Below are 26,901 nucleotides of genomic sequence, written 5' to 3' on the forward strand. Positions count from 1 at the left end.
GCACTAAACCAAAAAGCTTTCTACTGCTTGAAGTCCCGTAGGGACACAGGAGAGCCACATCCAGCCATGCTGCAGTCATGCAGCTACTTCCACATCGCGTACCCTGGAGCTTGAATGCCTCAGGGAAGAGTATTAATGGGAACACAGGGCTGCAGTCCCTTAATCCTCCCTTCTAGGTGAAATTAATCCTTGTTTTAGCAAAGTAATCTTCATATATGACTGGAGGAGACAGTCATCAAAACCTGTAATGTTGCCAGTAATTTTCTTGTATGTCTCAGTCGCAAGTCTGAAAGTACTTTAAAAGCTATAGCATTTCCTCATAGTGTCACAGACCTGATGTCTTAAAACTATCAATATAGTGCTATAAAAATGAGATACAGGTTTCCATCTGCTTCTATGGAATGACTCAAATATGCATGGAAAGTTTTTAATTTCCTTGTGTTGTGGAGGCCTTTTTCAGTAATATCTGACTACAACCTCACCTTCACACATGCAGTCCATGCTCAGTTCTCCCACCAAAAGTTGTCTCTGTTGCTAGCTTTGGATTTCCTAGTATTAGAGTTGGCATTCTGTCTTTTCTGTATTTATTTTTACAAGTAGATTGTTAAATTTTGGAGAGGAAAGAAAAATTTAATGCTGTAAAATTACTTAAAGCAAGATAGCCATAATGCTAGCGTGAAATTTTAGGAAATATGTTTTACTTGCCATATATGGGGACATTGCTGTATAGGTGAACATAAGTATATGTTGTATAGAGGAATATTTTCATATTTCCCAAGTATTATTATCTATGGATTACTGTTCTTATCTTCCAGATAGTTTCCCACACTAGTTATTAGGAGGTCTGAGGCAAGGAAAAGCTTGATTCCTAGACATAGTGCAAAGTAGCCTAACACTTATCCCTGACACCATAATAACAGCACTCTTAGGCCCTTTGCTTCGCAGAAGGATAAAAGTCGCAGAGATACAGTGACCTACTATCTGCATATTAACTGCTGTAAATTAATTTTACAAGAGTTAATAAACATGTTTCTTCAGTCTTTTTAGTCCTTTGGGATTTGTTTCAGCCTAATGCCACTATTTTAATGTCTCTATATCAGCCTAGCTACAACCTTTCAAACTGTAATATTGTAATACTTTTTTTATACTGGGTTTGCAGCACGGGACCTACCTCAAATTACTGCAGAACTCTCTGGAAAGCAGGCCCCTGGAAACTGGCTTTCTTTAGATTCACACTAGGGTAATGCAGTATTTTGGTGCATGTTCCTTTGTGTTAAATGAGTGGGAGTTTTTATAAGTGGAACTGTTAAGAAATAGCCCAGACTGTATGTATGGGATGTCTCTGTGTGTCTCTTCATCACTATGGTTTGCCTCTTGTGATAAGTGTTGTGTATTAGTTATTTAGAAAACAGAAGATTTTCTCCCTTACGTTTTAGCATCATCATTTTCAGTAAAGATTTGTACCAAAACTTCTTAAAAGTGGAATTCAGAATTAAGTCACAGGGTTATAGTTTTGCTCATATACCCCATTTTGTATTCCACTTAAACAGCCTTCCCAGAAGTACAAAGAAAAGATCAGCAAAAATATTGTTGTGAATAGTGTGATGCTGCTGTGTCTGTGAGCAATCCAAGACCCATTCATATCCGTTCAATCCTGCTTCAGGGCCTGCAGGAGCCTTTCTGAGGCTGACAACTAAAATAAGATTAAGGAAAGTGCTTTCTAATTTGTTGCTTGAGTTATCTGATCCAAAAGAGCTCTGCTTAATGCCTTTTCAGCTTGATTAAAGGATGCTCATACCTGACTTAGCTCAGACATTCAGCAGAACTGACTTTCACAGGTGTTACTGTATTCTGGGATGTGGAATACAACCAGGGTGTACTCCGCATTCTAGAGGATTTCTGCAGCTCATCCCCAACCTGCAGGGATTACTATTCTGGGTTTTTTTGTCTTTCTCTTGCAGGGGTGCGGCGCCAGATTGCCCGCTGCATGCGGAAGGGAAGCGGAGCAATCAAAAACTCCTTCTGCGACCCAGCAACACAGCCAAATGCGCGACAAAAGAAATGCTACGAAAAGGACTGTCCGCCCAGGTAACGGATGATGGGAGGGCTCTGGTAATGCAAAATACCAAGCAGCTTTATTCAAAGGAAAATGTTGGTTCTAATACCAGATTAGTGTGGCATCTACGGGCTGCCATGGTGAGAGCTCCCAAGTGTTTCAGAGCAATGTGGCAGAAACCCAGTAACAGACAAATAAGGAGTGAGCTGCCCTAGGAGGTTTCCAATGCAAGTTACTGAGCAGTCTGTGCTGGAAATGGCAGAGATTGCTCTCTGATCTGTATAGATACTCTTTTTGGTCAGTTTAGGTGCAGGTATGTCTGAAAACCATATAAATTCTTATTTATTTTAAAAATTGTATTCCTGTCTTAACTTGAGTGATAATGTATTACTGTGTGTTCCAGAAATTAACTTGCAGAGATGTTTTTTTAAGCCTTTTGATACTGTTTTTCAGTATTTTTTGATGCTCCTTTTTCTTTTTGTGAGGGAGGATGAGTGGAAATGCCCACTTCTGTAACTCTAATTATTGTACCTTCTTTATAACACTTACGATTTGGCATCTTTTTATTATGTCCCTTCTTATTTTTTCTTTTCAGCAAAGTGCAGCTTGCTTTGTTCTGTGATCACATGGGAAACATTTTTTTCCATTCCCATAACATTATTTTAACTCCTCTTCATCTCTGTTTTTTCAGTTCTACCATTTTAGCAAGTAAAGTAAGGAAGACTAACCACAGCAAACATCCCAGGTGACAGCAGAAATGTGGTCCTGTAAAATAGGCACAGATTTGCCGGAAGGGATCAATATTGGGTTTAGTTTCATGCTTTAGGTACTGGAACATCTTGCTTCTGTCTTTCATTGTCTTTGGAAATTGTTTATCATGCTGTTCACAATGGTATACCAGTCTTTCCGTAGTAATTTTAGTTAGATCAGAATCAAATTGAAGTCATTACAATGATTCCCATAAAGTGTATCACATTACATTTGCTGACAGTGAATTTCATGAAGCTTTAATGTAAAAAATTCTGCATGGCTGTTGGTTTTATTAGTTGTTTCCAAGTATCTTCACAACAGTGTATGATGCCTGCTCTGGGAATTACATCTTTGCACTTGCAGCATCTGTAGATGACTGATAAAAGCATAAACCACCAGCATTTCATAATTCTTTGTAGATTGCTGGAACATCAGTTGACAGTAGATCAAACTTACTAGCTAGTTGACTAGTTAAGAGCTGAGGCTGCCCACATGCCTGGGGATGTTTTTTATTTATAGCATGTATAAACTGTGCTATTTATTCCAGAGTTACAAATGAGCTCAATTTATCCTGTTTGTTCTAAGTGACTGAATTATTCAGACCTGCTCTTGAAAGTGAGGGAGCAGAATTTGTCCCTTGTTGGACAGATTGTAGAATTATGTGACATGTGAACCAAGCCCTTCTGCAGGCCAGGCAGAAAAGCTCTCATATGCTGCCAGCCTGAGTGATACTTCTCAAGCTCATTCTGTACTGCAGAGGAAAGGACTAGTTACCCTTCTGAGGATAGCAAAATACTGACAAAATACAGTGCAGGAAGCTCATACGTTTTTAGTTCTAGAGTCACATTCTGTATTTATTTTTCTCTTAATACCAGAAGAGTGACCGTAGTAGTTTGACCAAGGATCTAAGTCCCCGTTCTGGCTCCCAGCAGAGCTTATATGCCTAAGGAAGAGTAAAGGCAAGGCAAGCATATTATATCTCTTTCTAATTACTCTTACAGCTTCCAACTGTTTTTAATTCAAGGTATTTCCAGAGGCTTTCATGTCTTGTCTAATCGGTAACCTCCAGTGGACCTCTCTTCCAAATACTTGTCCAGCCTCTCTCTGCAACCTTGTAAAACTTCTATCATATACAACTTCCTCTGCAAGAAGTTCCACAGCTTAATGCCTACTGTGCGAAGCACCACCTCATTTTAATTGTTTTGAACCTGGCTCTCACTAGCTTCTGTTGGTGGCCCTGAGTTCTTCTGTTGGAAGAGTTGGCAGTGAAGAGTAAATTCCAGTGACCCTTCCCAAGCCCTTCATTTTGTAGATCTGGTCTCTATTCCAGGCTGTAGTCCCAGCATGAGATTTAGTTGGTATTTACTTTCCATGGCATATGTGTCACCTCTAATCTGGACAGATAGTTACACGTCTCCATCTGAAATGTAAGACAGGACTTAGTTCAGTTTGGTTGTTTGTTGGTTCTAAAGAAAATCTGAATGTTGGAGGAAGGTGTGACTGTCCCATATGGCTTGATGCAGCATAACAGAGTTCATGTGAAGCTGCTGAAGAACAAGTGTTCTCTAGAGAGAGGTGGCTAAATTCTGTGCTGGAGTTGAGGACAGTGTTGTTAAATACAACACTGCAGGGGACTTTTGGTTAGTGCATGTAGCCATGAGACTGAAACTGTTAGATGATTCGCACTTCCCAACAGCGAACCACTTTCTTTGTGGGAACATCCTATCTAAAACAAGAAGTATCTTATCTTGCATAACCCTCCCTTCTATGATCTGCCAAATCCCACTGATGGAAAACATGCTACCATGAAACTAACTATTAGACCACTAAATCGGAATTAGATAATTTATTAAACAGTAGCTACAGGCAAAGAATAACATTAGTATAATATTTGTGATTCTCACAAACAAGATCTTCTCTCATTAATCCATTTCAGGTACTTAATTATAAACTGTTTAAATGACAGGCTTCTGAGAACTCCAAGTCTTAACATTCTTGTTTGTTAGCTGATTTCGTCCACATTTGTTTTTCCCACACTTTCTACTAAAAGAATCTGGAGCAAAACAAATAAAATATTTAGAATGCTGCAATACATGTATACCACATTGACTCAGAACAAAATAAAGATAGCTGAACAGTTGAGAGTTAAAATGTCATACAACTCTCATGTAAAACTTGAGTGATACTGCTTAGCAGGATTAGAGCAAGACTGTAGCATAAATGCATTCTTTTTTCCATGTTATGCTATGGAATATGGTTTCCAGTTATATGTTTCTTTGGTAGGTAGGTATTTAGCTCCATAGGTGTTAATGAGAAAAATTAATAGGTACTACTTGAAGAAAAAGAGTGAGATTTTAACTACTTATAGTGTTGTGAATAAAAGTTTTGCTCTCCCCTGTAAAGAAAATTGCCTGAAGCCTTTTTAACCTGACTACCCACTTGAACAGAGTAACCATAAACAGATTATTTTACAAGTACTTGGGATCTCCTGCTTTTTGTGTGCTGTTACTATATTGTCCTGCTTCCAGACTGCTTAGTAGACTCCAACAACTTAATAAAAATAGGAAATCTTGTTTCTATTATAATACAGAGTGAAAATCAGTGCCCTGTTGGTATCTGCTGTGTCTGATGCTATACAAATCATAGTGAAAGAATACAGTCTTTCTTTAGGTGTGACACAATATGGTGGTAGGGTGGGAGCATTCAGCCCCATAGGCATGAATATAGCAAACTTTGGTTCAAAAATCCCATGCTACTACTTTTTCAACAGGATCCACACCTGATTTGGCACATATCATGTAGGTATAGATGAGGATTATGTAATGGACAAAGCTGTTGGGCCCTGCCTTACATTTTACAGACCTTGGAAACTCAGCATGGGAGGAAAACAGATGGGTCTCATTTAAGGCAGCTGAATGCCACCTGAGAAAATCAGATTTTCTGCTTACCTCTGTCTCAGGCTGGATTGCAGAAGAGCTGAGCACTTGCAGCTGCAGCTGAAAACTAAGCGAGGTTATGCTTTCACCAGACAGACTGCTCTCTAGTTCGACAGGCTCGGGAAAATTAGTGCTCACAAAAATTAATGATCCAAATCATGTATTTTGCTTGCTTGTTTGTTTGTTACCACAATCTTTCCATGCCATGCCTGCCTGTGGAGATAAGACAGTCCTGTCATTTTGCAGGGACCAGGTGATGCATTAATATTTAAGAACCACTCTGTTGCTGTAGTGGTAAATGCCATCAGAAACCAGAGGCAGGAAAAAATACTGGACGGCGACTCCCGTCAGGCTTCAGTTTCCACCAACTTGTCCCAGTCTGTCACCACAATCAGCACAGCTACCTACTAGTTTTGTTCCTCATATCCTTTTCTTTGCAAGCATCTCCATGTACGTGTGATCTAAAGAAAGCCTTGTTTATAACCTGCCCAAAGCTAAGTCTGTCTGGCAGTGCCCTCCACTCTTTAGCCTACAGTTGGGAGGTCCAACAGATTGATCATTTCAGCTTAGAAGTTGCATATTTGGATCTCAGATTGCTGTGTCAATTCTGGATGTGTGCTCAGCAGTCGCCTCCCATTTTGGTTATGCCTCTGCAGTGTGAGGAGACAGCAGAAGTTCCAAGATAAAGACAGTTTGGCAAAGCAGTCACTCAGTCTGTGTGGTCCAGGACCTGCTTTGGGGCATCCTGTACCAGAACAGACAAATGGATTGTAGATATTCTGCTGTCCTTGCTTTGCCTTTCTTCCCCTTCAGCTGGGATGCCGCAGTTCAGAAGTCCTCAGTGGGGACCATGAAGAGACAAGAGTGCATGTGCTTCCATGTTAAGTTTCTCATGCTTGAGAGTTTAAGGTATGGGCATGTACCCTAGAATGGAAATAGGAAAATGCACCATCAAAAACTCCCATTGCTGATAAGAATAAACTTTCAGTCAGAGCAAGTTTTTTGAAGTGTGTATGATAAACACGGTGTAAGGCAGTTAACTACTTGGCTCAGTAGTACCATCTGTTACCTGCACTGAATGAGGAAGAACTCTATAGAAAAAGTTACATGACTAAATGTAATTTAAGATTGACCATGAAGGTGCAATAGGACAAAATCTTAATTCTGGGATTTCCTAACTTTGGAGCACTTTACTTTCTTCTGTGACTTTTTAAAAATGTTTTGTGTGCGATAGTTAATTACGCACCATTACAGCTGACCAAGACAGTTCTGTAGTAAGCTCTGATAATTTATTGCTAGGAGTTTGGTATTTAAACCTGCAAACTGCTGAACCGTCACTCAGAGCCATTTGAAAATGGTGGGGGGATGGGAGGGAGGGTGTCACCTTAGCATGTCTGTAGCTTGAAATACATGATCTGGTTCCATTAAAATTAATAGGGCAATTCAGATACTTCAAGTTGCATTTGTGCTGAAGTGTCAGCAATTTAAAAGATATTAGAGATGATAAAATTGGAAAGAATATGCAAGAGATGAAAACCACCCTGAAATGGCTTGATTCAGGTTGCGATAATACATTTTTTCTCTTTTTTATTGCTCTGTTCCTCTGAGGTGCACTCGCTTTTTCTATTTAACCACTTGTTAGTTTTCCTTTGTTTGCAGAAGCCTGGAAGAGCAAGAAACAATCCAAAGAAAGGCAGGAGAAGGAGAAAAATAATCTGTTCTTTTATTACAGCAATGTCCAGAGGCCTCACACAGGGTTGTGGCGGCAATGGGCTGCATTCTAGAGCATGTAGCAAAACAGTCTGTGCCCCAAAAAGCTTCTAGGGTAATTTAAAAGGAAATGCAGTATGTATACGTAACTAAAGAGAAAGAAGGTAGGTAGAGGTACCCCAAAGGAGACCAGATGGTTACACAAATGAGCTGTGTGCATAGCTTGATTGCTCTGAGTCTTTTTTTTTTTTTTTTAGAAATTATTAGTAATAGGTATCAGTGTCTCCCACATCAGTGACAGCTTATTTGCAAGTGAAGAATAAATAAATCAGGAAACAGAGAAGGACATGGAAACTACAGAGGAAAGGGGAGAGGGATTTCAGCAAACTGAAGAAGCCAGAAATGCAATAAGATGGGAGACAAAGCAAGGAGCAAAAACTGTTCTAAAACTGGACGTTGAATTTTGATGTATTTATCAGAATGGGATTATTTTGCACTAAGTTCATTGACCTTAAAAGGAAAAAAATACAATAGAATGGTGTTGGTTGTAAGCCAAAACCAATTTTTTCTGCCTTTCTGTCTAGAAAGGTGTTTTCTAAATATAGCCCTGTTTTGTTTTCAGCATAAGGTTTTGTCATGATGTGCTTCAAAACTCAGGAACAAGTAATATTGTCTAGGAGCTTTTGTGTCTTAGTGTTCACAGCTGGGCCAGATTTTTTGTACAGCAGCTTGGAGCTATGTTCTTGCCTAGGGCACTATAAACTGGAAGGAAAAAGACTTTTCTTGTTGTTTCTGGTTTGTAAGTATAAAGGTAAATATTTAGGCAAATGTCACAATTGATGCCAATGCTTCTCCAGTAGTAGAAACCCAGAAATTTTTGCCCTCCTTTCTTATCATGGAAGGCAGGTATGCAGATATTTGATCTACCCTGGGTCAGCACGAGAAGAAATAGGTGGATGAAACTGGAGAAGGGCTAAGTTAAACCGAATATAAAGGGGACGGCTCTTGTCGATAAGGTGTTTAACATTGGAAAATAATGCACTAGAGGAAATATTTATTTTTCATTTGGTGGAACATTGCATAGCACCCTATGGAAGACTATCTTTAATCCGGAGAGACACACATAAGGGGCTTGTTTTTACTTCATGAAGGAACGAAGTACGGAAAAGTCCAGCCTAGTGCAGACCCAGAGACTAGGCCCAGAGGTACAGCACTGCAAAGCACTGATCCCCCGTGGGTGCACGCAACATAGCTCTGACTAGCCTGGTTTTTGGGGTTGTGTGTCTTGCTGCTTCCCCTTCTGGAGGTAACACAGGGCCAGTTTGAGCACTTGTGCAGTACTGGCTGCATAGACATGTGTGAGGGGACCTTCTCCACCTCTCTGCTGTCATTACAGACCCTCCAGTGATTCTCATTTCTTAATTCTTTCTACACTGAGGTAGCAATAAGCAGATAAACAATAGGATAGAGTGAACAGATTACTAAACTTGCTAGCAGTTCCTCAAATTTGGATTTGAAAGACCATCTATTCAGTGGATTCTTATGCATTGTAGAAACATAATACTTGGTGCCTACTGCTGTCTGGGAACTGGCATCTTTCAGTGCCTGGCTGGTACTGGAGCACAGGGCAGATTGGAAGGCTTGAGTGATCTGGACTTAATATTAAAAGCATATATCTGAACCCAGAATTTAAATTACTAGTTCTTTTTCTTGTAGTCTCTGACCTTTTCCTTAATGTGCTTGTGAAGGTTTGTTTTCTGTTTCTTATCCCCTGGTTTTCAGATGGTGGGCAGGAGAATGGCAGAAATGTTCAACCACGTGTGGCCCAACAGGCCAGAAGAAGCGAACTGTACTTTGCATCCAGACAGTGGGATCTGATGAGCAGGCACTAGCTGCCACAGAGTGCCAGCACCTGCTTAAACCAAAGACCCATCTGTCATGCAACAGAGATGTCTTGTGCCCATCTGACTGGACAGTGAGCAACTGGACCGAGGTAAATTAATGTCAACTGTAATATTGAACATTTTTTTCAAAATTACCTATTAGAGTCAGCAGAGATGACCAATAATCTGCTTTTTTGCATTTTTTTTAATTTTTTTTGCTAACATGTCTTCACAAATCCTTTGTGCAGAGGGGGAAAAAAGCTGCCCTGCTTGCTAAAAACCTCACCAAGTGTTGCATGTTAACTGTTTCTAGGGGTTTGGCTTGCTGAGCTTTTGGGACTGTAGAACAGAGCATGCTTGCATGCTAAAAAGACTGTGTAATACTCATTACTGCTGTGGACCAGATGGGGGGAGGCTCTGTGTCATGTCTGTAGGCCTACAAAGACGCATTTTTACATTCTTTACATTAGTTTCTCTTGCATTCATAACTCTCCTGTTTTTGCCACAGCATGCAAGCTTTTTACTTCTAGGTTTAATCTGAAGCCCTAACAAACACTAGAATACCTGTGTATCATTCAAGAGTTAATTAAATATTGTACAGTTATTTCACTGGCAGCTGATGAACTGCAGAACGTGAGGTCAACAAAATGATGACTGCAACATACAAAATTTGTTTAAATATACTGCAACATATTCTGCAATATTTGTTAGTATTAGTAGGGAGTGCTCATTTGATGTGCTTTGTCATAGGTTTTAATCTGTGGAAGGACCTCATGCTTCTTAGCTTTATTTAGATTAGGATGCTGGTATCTACAGGTGTTTCACAACTTCACTTTCTATTGAAGGCAAGGAGAGTTCAGGGTCCCCAAAATGTGGAACAGTCTACTTCTCCATGAAAACTAAAAATGCACTAAGATGCTGCTTCTGGAGTGGGGAGAAGTAGGTTTTGAGTCATGTGAAATTTTAGAACTATTTTATTCTGATTCTGTTGTAGTACAACTTGCTCATGGTTCACCTCACAAATAGGCAGTTTAGCTATACGTGTAGCTGACAATCGTGACAAAAAATGCACAACAATTATTTTCCATTTCAGGTGTGTCGTGGTTTCAGCCTAGCCAGTAACAAAGCACCATGAAGCCGCTCGCTCATTTCCCCACCCCCCCGGCCACAGTGGGATGAGGAGAAAATATAAAGGCAGGCTGGTGGCTTGAGATAAGGACTGGGAGGGATCACTCACCGCTTATGATCATGGGCAAAAGACAGGCTCAACTTGGGGAAGAAACAAAATCAATTTAATTTACTACCAATCAAATCAAAACAAGGATATTAAGAAGTAAAACCAAACCTTAGAACACCTTCCCCCCACCCCCCCTCCTTCCCGCCTCAGCCCCACTCCCGGTTCTCTCTGCCTCCTCCCCCCGGCGCCGCAGGGGAACAGGGGACGGGGGTTGGGGTCAGCTCGCCACAGCTCGTCTCTGCCGCTCCTTCCTCCTCAGGGCGAGGACTCCTCAGTCGGCCCCTGCTCCGGCGTGGGGTCCCTCCCACAGGAGGCAGTCCTTCACGAACTTCTCCAGCCTGGGTTCTTTTCGCGGGCTTCATTTCTTCCCGAACCTCCCTGGCGTGGGTCCTTTCCGCGGGCCGATCTTCAGTCACAGACTGCTCCAGCGCGGGCTTTCCCATGGAGTCACGGCCATCTTGGGGGGCCTCCGCTCCCCAGCTCCTCTCCCTGGGCTGGGGGGGGACAGCCTGCCGTCTCACCGCGGGCTGTAGGGGCATCCCCTCCTCCCCCACTCCTCCTCCCCTCCTTCTTCACTGACCTCGGTATCTGCACAGGGGTTTCTCTCACATTCCAATCTCCTGTTTCTCTCACATTCCAATCCCCTACTCACTGCAGGTTCTACTTCTTAAATCTGTTCTCCCAGAGGCACTACCAGCATCGCTGATGGGCTCAGCCGGGGCCAGCAGCAGGTCTGACTCGGAGCTGGGGAAGCTTCTGGCAGCTTCTCACAGGAGCTGTCCCTGCAGCCCCTCCCCTGCTACCAAAAAACCCCCATGCCACACAAACCCATAACAAGGTGTCAGTAAAAAAGAAGTTTACTAAGTTTTTCAAAAATTCCAAGACTAATGATCTGGATGCAGGAGTTGAACACAGTATTAGCAAGTTTGCTGATGATACCTCACTGGGAGGTGCTGGTGACTCTCTTGAGGGACAAGAGGCCTTGCAGAGGGATCGAGATAGGTTGGAACACTGGGCAATGATCAATGGGATGAAATTTAACAAGTCCAAATGCCAGATTCTGCACCTAGGACAGGGTAACGCCAGGCACAAGGATAGACTGGGAGATGACTGCCTGGAGAGAAGCCCTGCAAGAAAGGGATCTGGGGGTGCTGGTTGACAGCAGGCTCGATGCGAGCCAGCAGTGTGCCCTGGCAGCCCAGAAGGCAAACCCCATCCTGGGGTGCATCAATCACCGTATCACACGGTCAAAAGAGGTGATTATCCTGCTGTATTCAGCATTGGTGTGGCCTCACCTTGAGTGCTGTGTGTGCAGTTCTAGGCCCCACAATTTGAGAAGGATGTGAATGTCCTCAAGTGCGTCCAGAGGAGGACAATAAGGCTGGTGAGAGGGCTGGAAGGAATGTCCTGTAAGGAGCAGCTGAGGACTTTGGGTTCATCTAGTCTGGAGAAAAGGAGGCTGAGGGGTGACCTTGTTGCTCCCTGCAGCTTCCTGAGGAGAGGGGGGTGCTGAGCTCTTCTCCCTGGGATCCAGTGATAGGACACGTGAGAATGGTTCAAAGCTGTGCCAGGGGAGGTTCAGACTGGACATGAGGAAGCATTTCTTTACAGAGAGGGTGGTCAGGCACTGGAAGAGGCTTCCTAGAGAGGTGGTCAATGCCCCAAGCCTGTCAGTGTTAAAGAGGCATTTGGACAATGCCCTTAATAACATGCTTTAACTTTTGGTCGGCCCTGAATTGGTCAAGCAGTTGGGCTAGGCGATCATTGTAGGTCCCTTCCAATTGAAAATACTCTATTCTATTCTGTTCTGTTCTGTTTTGTTTCCTGTTTGAAAACTCCTCTCCCCTGTTTCTCCTGACTCTTTTACCAAACTCATTATTGTGTTTGAGAGCAGATTCAGATAATGAACTAATAGAATTTTGTGACAGTATTAATTCAGTTTATGCTGCTCACAAACCATCATCACTGAATTTGATTGTTTTGTGAATTGAGTAGCCACCATGTTTTAACTGCCTGTGAAAAAGTAGACTGGGATTACATGGCTAGCAGTATGATTATATAGAAATGGCATGCTGTTACAGAATACAGCTGGTGCTCATGTGTCATTGGATTATATTTGCAAGTTACTGACAAAAATAAATTTCTACATCTGTAGAAATTGGGGAGGGAGCGTAGGACAGACTACCTGCACAAATGACAGGATTGTCAGGAGACTTGTAACTGCAGAATGTTCTTTATTGTATGTTCTTTATTGTATTGAATGTAACAGAGAGATTTTACTCAGGCAAAACTTCCTTTTCCTCTGAACTTAACTGGCTGTTAGAAAATCATTCTGTACCTTATAAACTGAACGTACTTAATTAGACAGATAATGAGGATAGAATGTTGTAGCCATTCTGAAATCTCTTTTTAGAACATGGCTGTAATCTAAAGCAGAGATTTTCAAAGCTAATTCTGGGATACAGCCATTACCCCAAAAAGTTAATGAGGTTGGATAGTCCTTTTAACTCACACAAATGCTAATCTAAATCATCCAAGTGGCAAAGTGTGTTGTATTCCTCTGTAAGCAGCAACATAGTGTTAGTAGTTGCTGTCTTCCTCAATAAGCAAATTCCTTTACTGAAAAACTTCAAAGGTCAAATTGCAGTTGATGTAAACTTGCATAGCACTGAGTACTTTAAATGTGCTATACAGCTGGAAGTGCAAGGACAGACATAATAGCTAATGAACTTATTTATTCTGAGGTTACTCTGCTTTCTTCCCTGCTCCTGTTGCTGCAGAGCTGATGTTATTTTACAGGTGTTAACATCAGAGAGCACACAAGTAACACAAGGTCACTGGTGTTTCTACTGCCACATAACCTAGACTAGCTCTAAAAAAGGTTAGATACCCCATGGGCTTCAAAGCGCTGGCAATAGGAGTGTTCACCACTTCATGTTGAGCACCTGGTTTAAGCCCGCTGAATTAGCTGGTCAGGCTCCATCATATCCTAGGAAGACTTCCTCCACTGGGTTGTATATAACATCTTCATTCATACTCAACCAGTCATCCAGCCTTAGTACTTCAAACCACAGAAGTCTGTTGAAATTTCAGAAAATCCTCAGTGGTCCAACAGCTGCTGAAGGCATGGCTGTGCCTGTGAGGATGAAAAACATCACAGAAAAACTGGGTCTCCTTAGCTTCCATCACCCTTTATACACAACAGTGCTTCCATTTAAATAGAAGCCAGATAGGTTAATTACTTTCAGTGGTCTGTAATTTAGGAGAGACATGCTAGCAGCCCTGGCAGCATGTGGTGGTTGTATAAGACTGCATGAAAAATCCATTTCATAAAGTCAACAAGGACCTGTGAGCTGCATGGATGATCACAGCAGGTTTGTGGCACTGTGAGTAGCTAGCACTGAGCCAGTCAGGTATGGTTTTGATGGCAGGTTTTTAGTCTAGTTTTTATAACCTTGGTGGAAAAGTTATTGGCTAAACAACTTCTGTGATTCACTGAAGAAATCAAATTCTAACATATTACTTTCATATTTTGTCTTTATTGTGTAGTCCTTTTTCACTGCTGTTTCCCCAGGGTGACGTTTACTGTTCTAAAAATTTGAGCTCCTTGATAGCAGAACATCACTAGAATGAAGGGCTTGTTCCTCAGGAAAAGCTCTGTTATTGATGATTTATAATGATGCTTCTTTATTATAAACAGATGCCATTTGATACTTATTTTTATTGATATGTGCAGCAGAATGAAGAAGGGAGATACATTAATTCTGTTTCATTTGCAGTGCACTGTTACTTGTGGTGGTGGAATAAGGACTCGTAATGTCACTTGTGCCAAAAATAATGATGAGCCATGTGATACTTCCAAGAGACCAAACTCTAAGGCCCTGTGTAGTCTCCAGCAATGTCCTTCTGCTGGAAGATTTCTGATACCCCCACTGGCACCCAGAAGAGGAAAGATCATAATTAGAAAAACAACTACTAATCCCAAATGGAGTCCTCCTCGCAGAATACCGACACCAACCCCGAGGTCCCATACAACAACAAAAGTACCCAAGCCTGAAAGTGTAACTCCCCATTTACCTACGTCCTCTGGTTTGGGTAATGTCTCAGAAAAAGAAGGAACAGCCAACAGAACATTACAAAATAATTTTGCTGGACCAAGTGATGTTTACAATTACCCTGCTGGTTCTACTGAAAATACTTCACACCAAAATACTACTTCATGGCCTTTTCATAATAGCTTAAGTACTGAAATCATAAGGCATGCTGAAAGTATTTCTGAAAGTGAGCCAGTTTCTACTTTAGAGAGTGAGGTGCAAAGAAGTGAGGGCACTCCGGTCTCCCCTTTTAGCAGTAATCCAGAAATAACTTCCAGCTATGATTACTTAACTGAAGATTCTGATGACATTGATGGGTCACTTGGAGGCAGTGAGAAACCGCTTGATCTCCTTTACAGCACAGAACTCAATCCTGAAATCAGAACCAGGAGCACAACCCTAGATACTGGCTCTCCTGTCCTTCAAAATGAGAGCATGACTCCTCAGCCCTCCCCAGCATCTCATCACCAAGACACTTCTATGCTCCTTCCTGTTAGCACAGCAGCACAAGGGTTGGCATTTCCCACAACAGCAAACTATATCAGTCTGCAAGTTGATGTGCCTGTTGTAGAAGTAACTACCCCACAAGCATCGGTTACAGTAATGCCCACAGTGTTTGGTCACATACCAAGAGACCAGATTGACAACAGAAGAGAAATGAAGCTACCTGACACTGTAACCACCAGGACACTGTCGTCAGCTCTTGAGCATGCTCTCAGGAACCGAAGTGCAACATCTGAGGGTGTTTTAACAAATGTCACAGAAAACAGCCACCTAATAACATCCAACAATTTGCCTGGTGATGCCTACTGGATAGTAGGCAACTGGAGTGAGGTAAGTTATTTCTAACTGATAAGAAGTGGAAAGTGTGAACTGCTGTTTGAACCATTGCTGAGGAAATAAATCTTCTTAGTTTGTCATGATTGTCTGAAATGAATATCACAGATTCAAGTGAAATACTTGTCATACAAAAAAATTGCTAACTTGGAATATCTATTAGATTGCTTACATAGAATGTGTCTGTATTTCTGGATTCTGCAAAACTGTGCATAACTGGACACTGAAATTTTAAGGAATCAGCTGTATCAACTGAATGTTCACAAGTCCATGGGGCCTGATGGGATTCATGTACTGGTGGGATTCGTGAGTACTGAAGGAGCTAGTGGACGTTATGGCAGGACCTCTCTCGATCATCTACCAAAGGTCTTGGGAGTCTGGGGAGGTCCCTGCTGACTGGAAGCTAGCCAGTGTTATTCCAATGTACAAAAAGGGTGTGAGGGGAGACCCAGAGAACTACAGACCTGTTAGTTGAACCTCAGTTCCTGGAAAAATTATGGAGGAGATCATATTGGGTAATCTTAAAAGGCATTTGAAGAACAATGCAATCATCAGGGTTCAATTCTAGGGCCGGTTCTGTTCAAGGTATTTATCAGTGATCTGGATGCAGGAGTTGAACGCAGTATTAGCAAGTTTGCTGATGATACCACACTGGGAGGTGCTGGTGACTCTCTTGAGGGACAAGAGGCCTTGCAGAGGCTGAGGGGTGACCTCATTGCTCTCTACAGCTTCCTGAGGAGGGGAAGTGGAGAGGGAGGTGCTGAGCTCTTCTGCCTGGGATCCACTGATAGGGTGTGTGGGAATAGTTCAAAGTTGTGCCAGGGGAGGTTCAGACTGGACATGAGGAAGCATTTCTTTACAGAGAGGGTGGTCAGGCACTGGAAGAGGCTTCCTAGAGAGGTGGTCAATGCCCCAAGCCTGTCAGTGTTAAAGAGGCATTTGGACAATGCCCTTAATAACATGCTTTATGCTTTAACTTTTGGTCGGCCCTGAATTGGTCAAGCAGTTGGGCTAGGTGATCATTGTAGGTCCCTTCCAATTGAAAATACTCTATTCTATTCTGTTCTGTTCTGTTCTATAACTCTTCCAAGGTCATGACATTCAGGTTTGACCATAACCAGAAATACCTCAAGGGTTTTGTTTTAGAGCACAGCAAAAAGTTAAGCTATTAGATTAATCCTGGAGAAACAAATGAATATGCTTTTATTTCCAAATAAGTACGTAACACATGTTAGCAGTAGATGTGCTGTTATGTTCTAACCTTCACTTACGTATCATTTCTCTCTAAATTATGTGTGTTCTCTAACTTAGTACGTGACCAGGGTCATGTAGGTAAGCTAACTTTATTTCTCCATAAAGCACATTAATACCGTGGATACTTAAACATATATTAGTTAGGTATTAACATAACAGATTTTTCTGATGCATTTCTATCTCATCCCACCATCAACATTTGTATCCACCATTAAGCAAATGCCTCTGAACTCAGAGCAGCTTCCAGCCTGGTAAAACCAGTTTGAATCTACAAAGAAAAGATAAGAATATTAGCCCAAGGTTAAATTGGTGTATCTGGGGTTCATTATTTGTCCAGCACATGCCCATAGGGAGACACTGTAATATGGAGTTCTGCACCTTTGTCTGAAGCTGAGGGGATTGTATATTGGAACTGGGTTGTAGCAGTGGTAAAGTAAAAGCATTTTGTCTGGCTGGCATAGAAATTAAAATCATCAGGCCAGTGGTTGTGGTTGTACAGTATTCTTTGGATACAGCAGCTGATAATTACAGTGTTATACTATGTCTTGTTTGAATGTAGAAATGAACAGTTATTTTATCTGCGTTAATGGCTGTGCCAAAACGAACTTTTTAATTTCTAAAGGTAATGAAATTCAACCAGAACACATGTTAACATCTTGTAATACCCACTTTCAAAGTGCTGTCTTTCTGTATGAATAAATGAAACAAGTACAACTTACAGGGCGTTTGAAAACTCTTTCGAGGTGTAAAGCATTTGGAAGATACTTGATCTGAAAGGTGATGACTTGTCCCAGTTTCCCCTGATCCCTGGTCATTACTGAATGGTTATAATACTTGGGTAACTTCTACCTTCTGTGCAGGAGCAATATAGATTGCAAAGTTTTCTATGGCCTCAGAGAAGTGCCTACTATTTTTTGTGTATTGCTATTGACTTTCCTTTACAAATACCCAGCACCAGGCTTTTCGACAGTTAGGTTTCTGTGCTGTTACCTTGCTGTGTCCTGAGACAGTAGTTGCTGTAAGGTCAGGGCTGATAAGGGGGCAGTCACCCAATTCTGCAACTATAATAAGAGAATATAGTCATTAGGGAGCCTACTCACATTTTACAAACTTCTATTTGATATGCTTCCTGCTGTAAAATTTTATTTTTATGTAAACAGAATTCTTTTTATGCTAATGGATTTTATATTCTTCAAATCATGATACCTAAAGTGAGAGACTTTGAACAAGTTACCTCATTTTTCTGATGGCCTTTTTTAACCAAGCTAATCAGTACAGCCAAAGGTCCAGATCTGGAAACCTCCTTGCACTGATCAGCCTCTGTGTCTTAGTATTGATGGAGAAGGCTATCAAAGGTCTGCTTCTCTGTACCTGTTTGCTCTTGGGTCTGCCTGGAATGACGCAAATTAATGGAAATGCAGAAATGCAGCGCTAAAAAGGACAGCAAGAGATGATTAGTGTATCCCATGGCAGTGGAGGCACAGCTAGACCACCGAGATCATGGTGCCCTCTGTCTGGATGCAGCCAGTAGGTAAGACCCCTCCTCTGTCACCACCAGCGGTCATTCAGGACATGCACTCCTGATGGCAGTCTGAAGTTTCATCCTGTGCCTTCCCATGGCCAGGTGAGAATGGCTTTAGCTTCCCCATGTTCAAGTGGGACAAGTGAAGCATTTCCTCCTGCACACACCCAAAGACCTGCATTTAGATCTGCTTGGGTGAAAGAGCCTACAGGAGAAAGTCCAGGCAAAGGTGCTCCTAAGCCCAGCACATCCCAAACAGAAGTCTATAATACAGAAATGCTACTCCATTAGGAATATTTTCCTTATACATAACCAACATCTTCTGTCCTGAAAATGAAGATTCTATTTTTTATATGCGGACTGTGGAAGATAATTGTCTTCTTAATAACTGGTTTTGGGTCTGATTTCTAAACAAAACAATCTTTTCAGATTTTCCTTATGTTTTCTAAATATCTGGTGACTTTGTTGTTCTCCTCTGGACTTGCTTCAGTTTCATCATGTATTTCTTCATCAGTGATGTTCGTTATGGCCCCAGCTGACACCTGGCAAATAAAATGGAATAATTGCTATCATTTCATATATGACCCTCTTTGTGAACGTTGAGATGACATTTGTCTTGTTTTGTAACGGTCCCACTTTGATTTATTCAATTCGTGGTCCATTGTAAACCCTGGATCCCTCAATACTGTATTTCTAGGTCAGCAGATGTTCTCAGTTTTGTTTAGGTGGTATGCGTGTGTACATATGTGTGTGTGTGTGTATATATATGTATGTATAAAAAGTTCTCCCTAATTGTAGTATTTTGCATATGTTTTTGAATTTCAGGTTACTGTTTTCTTATGATTTTAACTTGGTGAGATGTTTTTGAATTCAGATTGTGTCCTCCAAGATTCCCATCAACTCTCCCAACTTGGCATCAGTTGCAAATTTTTTAAGTGCATGCTGTCTTTCATCATTCAATTAGTTAATGAAAAACTGAAGAGAGCTTGGCTCTGGACAGAGCCCTGCAGGACAATACTTGAAATGTCTTTTCATTTTGACACTGAATCACTGAGGACCACTTTATTAGAGTTTTTCAGTTAACTGTGCACCAATCCTGTAATTATTTCACTTAGAGCATATTTCCATTATTTGCTAAAAGAATGCTCTATGTGATCATGTCAAAATGCATCATATCAGCTGGCTCTCTATTTTCATTAAGCCAGGTACTCCTGTTAGAGAAGGATATTAGATTAAATTGAATAATTTGTTCTATGCTTTATCATCTTTGTTAGTATTTACCATTTTGATCTTGATTGTTTTATAATTTGCTTTATATCTTCTTGTGAAGTAAAGTTAGATTCCATTAGGCCACGGATCTGGCTTTTTCTTTTCCTAAAGATAACTTGAAAGATGTTCTTCTCTAATCCTCTGGGACTTTTCCAATCTCTTCTAAAAAATAATTCTCGACAGTTCAAAGGTTATTCAACAATTGAATGAATATTGAGGTAAGGTCAATACATTTGGTTTCACAACTGATGAAATCAATTTGAGGATACTTGATGCATGTAACTTTGCTATTCTTTAATGTTTTAGTAATCTTTTGCTATTCTTGTTCAAGCTATTGTTTCTTGTTAAAGTTAACTTTATGTGAAGCCTGGCACATTAAACTGTTTTATTTTTTCAAGTTCGAAGAAGAGAAGGTGGTGAAAAAGAGAATTTCTGGAATCTCTGTCCGTGGAGATACTCTGAAGCCATGTGGACATGGTCCTGGGCAGCTGGGTCTAGTTGGCCCTGCTTTAGCCAGGGAGTTGGACAAGATCACATCCGAAGGTCCTTTCCAATCTCAACCATTCTGTGATTCTGTAAATACATCAGCTATTATCTTTCTCATGAAATAAAAGTTTTATATTTTCCCCACACACCATGATTCTAACATTCACAGAACCTTTCTTACTGTTCATTACTTTTAATTCACTTTTAGTCTACAATTTTCTGACATCATTTTTGCTCTATTTACTAGTAAACAGTAAAACTTAGTAAAACTTTTTGCCTGTTTTTAGATGACATCTCTCCAAGGCATTGATATTTCAAGACCGCCACATCTACCTACATGAATCTCTTGCCATGCTCTCTATCTTTCTCTTTTAGTAACTGCCAATATTCTGACGTTTCTTTGCTCCTTAGCATATGTCTATACTAGTAAATAAATAGTGCCCAAGAATAGTGATAGTCACTGAGAAGGAAGGGTGTGACATGTCCCACAGCAGTGTTGGCACTTACCTCCCAAGGGAGAACACTAATGAGAGTAGGGCAAAACAGTGCCCCACAACACCGGTGCTCCTGTCTGTAACTTTTAACTTCTTTCCTACTACTTTCCCAGGTCATTCTGGGCTGTCATTTTTACCTTTCTATGAGCTTTCTGGGTACCAAAGATACCCCATTACCACCAGATCTGCTCATTCTGCACCTCTGTTATTGGTCATGAAAAGTCACCTGCACTTCTTCCCTCTGTAATAGACATCTACTGTGACTGGTTCCTGAATGACAAAAGGGAAAAGCAGTAAGTCTTCCTGAACTTCAGAGCAATCAATCTCCTTTATGTAACATGAAACAATGGTCAAGAAAGCTCAAGCTTTCTCCCAGTACTATTTGCAGCATCACACTTTTCTCTCTTGGCTCTGTACCTGCACACAACAATTTTTGAAATAATCCTGCTGCGTTTCACCTCCCTCAGACAAGAACATAAAGCTTTGTAAGTGTGATCTGCCTAGTATCATCCCTGGAGCTATTTTTGGTCTTCTCATGAATGCTCAGAGTGAGGCTTTGGTCAAACACTAAGCAGCCCTTAAATAAAGTCTTGGTGTTGTCAGACTGGTGTAGCAGGGGTGGGGGGAGCCATCAAACAGCAACCAAAACAAGGACAGTCCATCCTCTTGAACAGACAAATTGTCTTGGACAGGTATGTGACTATGCAAAACTGAAGAGTGGTATGCAGTCCCCTTTAACAGGATCTTTGTGGCCTCTTGGACAGATGTCCCAGGAATCTCAGAAGCTGGAGGTGGCATGCTGCAGAAGCCTTGCAGATTCACACTCTTCATAATGTGCAGTTTTTCTGAAATTTTTTGTTGTGACCATTAACCATTTTTCCATTTCTTTAACTGAGTCTGCTAACAAACAGCTCCATGTCTTCAGCGTTGGGTTTTTTCCCCTGCCTTAGCTTCAGCTTAGCTTTCCTTATCTTTCCAAGGACACGTACTCAGCTTTCCCTACTTAACTCTCCCACTTCCATGTAGGGAGTTCAAACCACATAATAGTTGCTATCTTCATCATTTTGCTGACTTAATTCAAGATTATTTATGTTGTTTCTCCTGCCAGCTACAGGCTGCTTGGCATGTGTTGGATTCGACTCTGTGTATAGTTCACTGTCCCTCCCTTTTTAAGGGAGAAGAAGGTAAATGGGTGTCTCCAGCCACTTTTCACCCCTTCCTGCTTCAGAATACAATGATAGTGACTTTTTTGTGAAGAGTGTGCACTCTAGGGATCTGGACTGGCATGATCAATATTCCCTTACCTCAGACACTAAAACCCTCCCAAATGTTGGAAACACTTAGCCATTCTCTGAATTCATAATTTCAAAAATCCTTTTCCGGCACAGTTTTTCCAAGTCTCGCGCAATTTATTTCAGATTTTCAGCATCATGCACGCAATTTGCTGAATATCTCTTCAGCAGTATTAGGGATAGAGAACAGTGCTGAAGATTGGATGCAATGACATTTTGCACTGGATCCCCAAAACCAACAGAAGGAAACGGTGGAACACCTGGTACAGATTTAGGATATCTCAGTAAGCAGGAGTTGGCCAAAGAAGAGCAGTGCATAGTATAAATCAGAATTGGTGTTTCCCTAACAAAGCAACAAAAAGCCCTCCTTCAGAACCTTAAGTAAGACTTAGGTGAATTTGAAATCTTTTGAGTAACTTAGATAACGTAGGTCATCTAAAATGGCTCTAGATACTTATATTTAGGTTCCTGGATTGTTTCCAGATTATTTATTAACACTGAGTTTGCCCCTGGGCTTTCTTCTCACCCTTGTGCAGTGCTCTACCACCTGTGGAATGGGGGCTTTCTGGAGGCACGTGGAGTGCAGCAGCAGGAACATATCTCACTGTCAGCACACAAAAAAGCCTGATCCTGCAAGAAAATGTTATCTCCGCCCATGCGCTAGCTGGAAAACAGGAAATTGGAGCAAGGTAACTTCATTCAGAGCTGTGTGTGAACAGTAAGCTTGCTAACTTCAAAGAGTAGGGAGTTCTAAATACTTCATTTTTAAAATAATTACTTACTCAGTGAATGCATACATGACTCCCAGTTGACCATTCAGCACTAATTTACTAATTTCCTGACTAAGTTATTTTTGGAAAAGCCTCTGCTGTGAGTTCTGTTCTTCCTGTGTGGGGGTCATGCTCATTAACTCTTGCATCTAGAGCTAAAGCAGGGCTCACTGTCCACGTTCTGTGGATATCCCAGGGCAAAGCTGCACATACTTGCATGTGGTATCTTTTTGGTCTCTGCTTCCAGAGCCATATCCTAATTTTAAGAAGCAAGTGGGAATTCGGAGAAGGAGTTGGCATGTTTCTATTCACCCTTGCCACTCTGTATGATCTCTTATGTAACGTGGTCTGAACCTCATTTATGTAACCTCTAAGTTTTACATTGCAAAAACTAAAGGAAAATATATTGGGGAGAATGCCTGCTATGGCTAGGGTCTTACTTGGTCCTAGTTAGGTACACAGGTCTGGTCAAGAGACAGAATAGTGTCCAAGGTGGTAAGTGGAACCCAATGGATTGCATTTGAGTTCTTTTTTGGTATTTTAAGATGTGTGATGAACACCTGAAAGGACTTCAGTGACTTCTTGAAGCTTGTTACTTTTTGTCTTCACACTGTCTAAAATTGGGGCTTCGAACAATGGGTTATTTTTCAAGACTCAAAAGAGAAAAACTACAAAATTCTATTTGAAACAATGTTGATTTAATAAAGAAAAAGATTGATCTCTCAAACTTTCTCAATACATATAATTTTTGCAGATGATGTTGTTGCCATTGGACTAGAGGGCAAATTCATACAAAGAAAAGGTTATAGTTACAAAACCTGTGTTAAATTATTGAGCTCTTTGACATAGAATTGATTTGTACGTGAAATACATGCCTGTTTAGAAAGTACAGGAAAGGCCAAGGCATTACATAACCACATTTAAGCCTTTGAAATTCATTTTAAATGATACATAGACATTCTGCAGTTGCAGTTGGGCATATTTCACCTTCACTTTTTCTTCATAAATGTTACTGCTCTTGCAACAAGTGGATGATAGTTTACTCTCATCTAATTCTGCCCCTCCCCTAAAAGAAAGGTGCTTCAGACTAGATCTTACAGTCTGAGTTTAATACCAAAGATAATTTGCATGTATTTTGGGGCTGTGTGTACACAGTTTCTTGCACAGTCACTTCTGTCCATTGTTTCTATCCAGAGGGACAGAAGCTTCTGTGAACAAGTGTATGGACTCCCATCCATCCTTCAGCTCCCAGGGGAAGTAGTATATTCAGGTTCCTTGTTCAACTGAAGAATGCTTATTTATGCAAAGGAGAACAGCATCAGTTGTTACATTGCATGATGGCGTAAAAGATGAAAGCTGACCTGCTCAGGTGTAGGCAGAACTGGCTTTAATTCTGGATGAAGACAAAATAAATAAATGTATATTTGTCCCTATCCTTGAGGTAACACATTCAGTTCTTCCTCAGCAGCAGGAGAGGTCTTGGGCTTTGATATGTGGGGACATAACCTGGTGCTGCTGCATGAGGCCTTGGAGCAAGCTCTGGGGAGAAATAGGAGGCTGGAAGGGCTCGCTGGGCTCACTTGGCTTGCCAGTAGAGCTCCAAGCTGAGAAGTGATTTCACAGGCTGTGAGTGAGGCTCAGGGTGTCTCTGTCTTGTCTCCCATCCCCTCACACCGAGGCTGCTCTTGGGGTATGGACCTCCTGGTGCCTCTTGGGGTATGCTCCTCCTATGGAGGAGCAAGGAAGGTGAGGGTGGGAACTGCTGCTGTGGGATGAGTCCACTGCCTCCCAGTGGTTTCAGGAGCAACTCAAGTCTATGGGCTAAAATGAGGGGCAGTTTTGCCAGCCTGAGCAATCTGCTACCATGTACACCTACCTCTTCTATGGCTGAATGAGAAATCAACTCATGCAGCTGTGCCTCTCTCATGCCTGCCTCCCTCCCTCCAAAACAACTGAAGAACCAACAATTTCCCTGCATACAGGATTCATTTTTTTATTTATTGCATTATGGCTGTTTCACTATGACATTTTTGGAAGTAGCTGGCAAGATTTCCTAATTAAATATTCATCCATGTTATTAGTGGATATTCCAGTGAAGAAAGGGAAGTATTTATATGGGGTGTTCCGATTTGCTATGATGAAAAACACAGTTTTTAAGCCTAAAAACAGATTGCCATTACGATAAACTGGAAATTCCCTCTATTAGTCGGGATGCTCAAAGCTCAGGCTGTCCTCCTCCTCTGTGACTGGGGAAGGGACAGCCCCTCAGCAGAGCATCATTTGGAGATGTGCCCCTTTCTGTTTTGTGTACAGTGCTCTGCTAACTGCAACGGTGGTTTCAAGACCCGAGATGTTCACTGCATCGATGTTCGTGAAAAGCGACTTCTGAGGCCTTTTCATTGTCAATTACTCGGCTATAAACCACAACTCAACACCACTTGTAACATGGAGCCTTGCTTGTGGTGGCATGTGGAGCCCTGGAATGAGGTATTGTTCTTTAAAAGACGCTTTGGGAATGAGCAATTAGCTGTCAATTAACAGTGAGTGTTAGATCCTATGCTGTTAGGTAAACTTTCACTCAAAGGAAGATACACAGCTAATACCACTCAGAGGCTCTGCAGTCCTTGTGTATGGTTACAATAAAAATTATCATAGACGTTTGTAAGACTTCCCAGAACCATTTTTAGGATTGCATGTGATACACAGCTAGATCTGTAAATTACCATACCCTGAAAGAGAGAAGCAGATGGCCTGGAAGAAGATTTGTTTTAGCTATCCTACTCGATCAGTAAATCTGATTCATTCAGACTGATCCCTTTTGCTGCCATTTTAATGTTGCTTTCTCATTATGATTAATTTAGAATTTCCCTTTACACTTTTAGGCTGGAATTTTATGGGGCTAGAAGCTGAGGTCAGACGTAAGATAAATCTGACTTTTGGGTCACTTTGTAATACAAATCTGTGCCAACAAACTCATAGGCAGCCAGGCACATATTTATGTCAGCTAAAGCATGTGGTCTCATTACACTTTAGTGTTTACTCCCACCAAAAGCAGCTTTGGAGAAAGTGCCACAATGTTTGCGGCACTGTGGACCTGTTGCTTTTGGATTTCAAGGGCGGTGATCTCATTGCTTCCTTACAGGCCACTGACAAATCACACCTGCAATAAGGAGCAGACCAGGATGTGGGTTTCCTGTCAGAGCAGTCAGCAAGGGTTGAAAAAATAAGAATAACCAAATTATTGCACCCGTTTGCCACTTAAAGTATTTTATAAAAACACTTGTCCAACCCTAGCAGTTGTCCTCATATTAAGAATAGTGGATAGAATTGGATTGAAAAGGTTAATTTATCAGATGTCAGCTCTGGTCCCCTGTCCATAGGGATGCAATTCCCTGTAGGACAGGAACAATGCATTATTCAAAGTATATCTGGTGCCTTATTTCATGTCAGAGTATGAAACTGTTTGTGTATTTCAAGCAGGCTCTACTGCAGACCTAGTGAATAATAGTAAAAAGTCAGTTGGTAAGTAATATTAGAAAGTGGACAAAAGAATGTTTAAAAAATAACCTTGGTCACTGTCTTTTTATGACACTTACTGCCAAATAGTTAATTTATTGTATGGTTCGGGTGAATTTTAGTGTCCCCAACCGCCTCATAAAACTAAGATGCTGCATGTCATGAACTTATACTGTCTTCAGTAAACATTACAGATTAATCCTGCAGACATGTGTCTTCCAATCTCATTCCTGTTAGAAAAATTACTATTGCTGGTGGTGCTGCATGAGCAGTTCTGTGTTGGGTGTTCTATGTTACCACTTCCACGGTGTCCTATATTTGTTGCATTAATACAGCTTTCCCCCAAGCGTTTTGGACCAATAGTGGCTTCCTCCCTGTCTCTGCCCAAGCATATGATGAAATAAATGTCTCAGTGCAGAGCTTTTCATACCTGGACTGTAAGACTTGGTATGTAGACTAGCCCGTGCATCTTTCTAAATCACATAGTCAGTGACATGCTTCTTGTTACCTGTAGCTCTACATTTCTAAATGAAGAACATTTCTTACTGTCTTTATGGTCTGTTTCTGGGTTCTCATCCATTCTGACCGCTCTCCTCATGGGTTTGTGCACCTCTTTTGTTAGTGTTCGAGAACATGTGGTGGTGGCCAGCAAAAGCGACATATCTACTGCCCAGAAGGCGGCTGCTGTGACTGGACAAAAAGACTATTGCATCATGTAACAGGCAACCTTGCACGCAGTGGATTAACCAGGCGTGGGGCCCAGTAGGATTCAGTTCTTTTTTGTTTTATTTGTTG

At 41.3% G+C, this 26,901-nt stretch overlaps 1 protein-coding gene across 1 annotated transcript in view; it reads left to right on the plus strand.

The window, feature by feature from the left end:
• ADAMTS12 (ADAM metallopeptidase with thrombospondin type 1 motif 12) overlaps nt 1-26,901 on the plus strand; it is a 168,102-nt gene that overhangs the window by 134,229 nt on the left and 6,972 nt on the right. The window contains 7 exon segments of the mRNA XM_052777832.1: nt 1,962-2,088; nt 9,235-9,445; nt 14,352-15,500; nt 22,357-22,509; nt 24,904-25,077; nt 26,729-26,807; nt 26,810-26,868. Coding sequence (XP_052633792.1) covers nt 1,962-2,088; nt 9,235-9,445; nt 14,352-15,500; nt 22,357-22,509; nt 24,904-25,077; nt 26,729-26,807; nt 26,810-26,868 — 1,952 coding nt within the window.

The sequence above is a fragment of the Harpia harpyja genome, chromosome Z (genome assembly GCF_026419915.1).
Source record: "Harpia harpyja isolate bHarHar1 chromosome Z, bHarHar1 primary haplotype, whole genome shotgun sequence".
In the NCBI taxonomy this organism is placed as follows: domain Eukaryota; kingdom Metazoa; phylum Chordata; class Aves; order Accipitriformes; family Accipitridae; genus Harpia; species Harpia harpyja.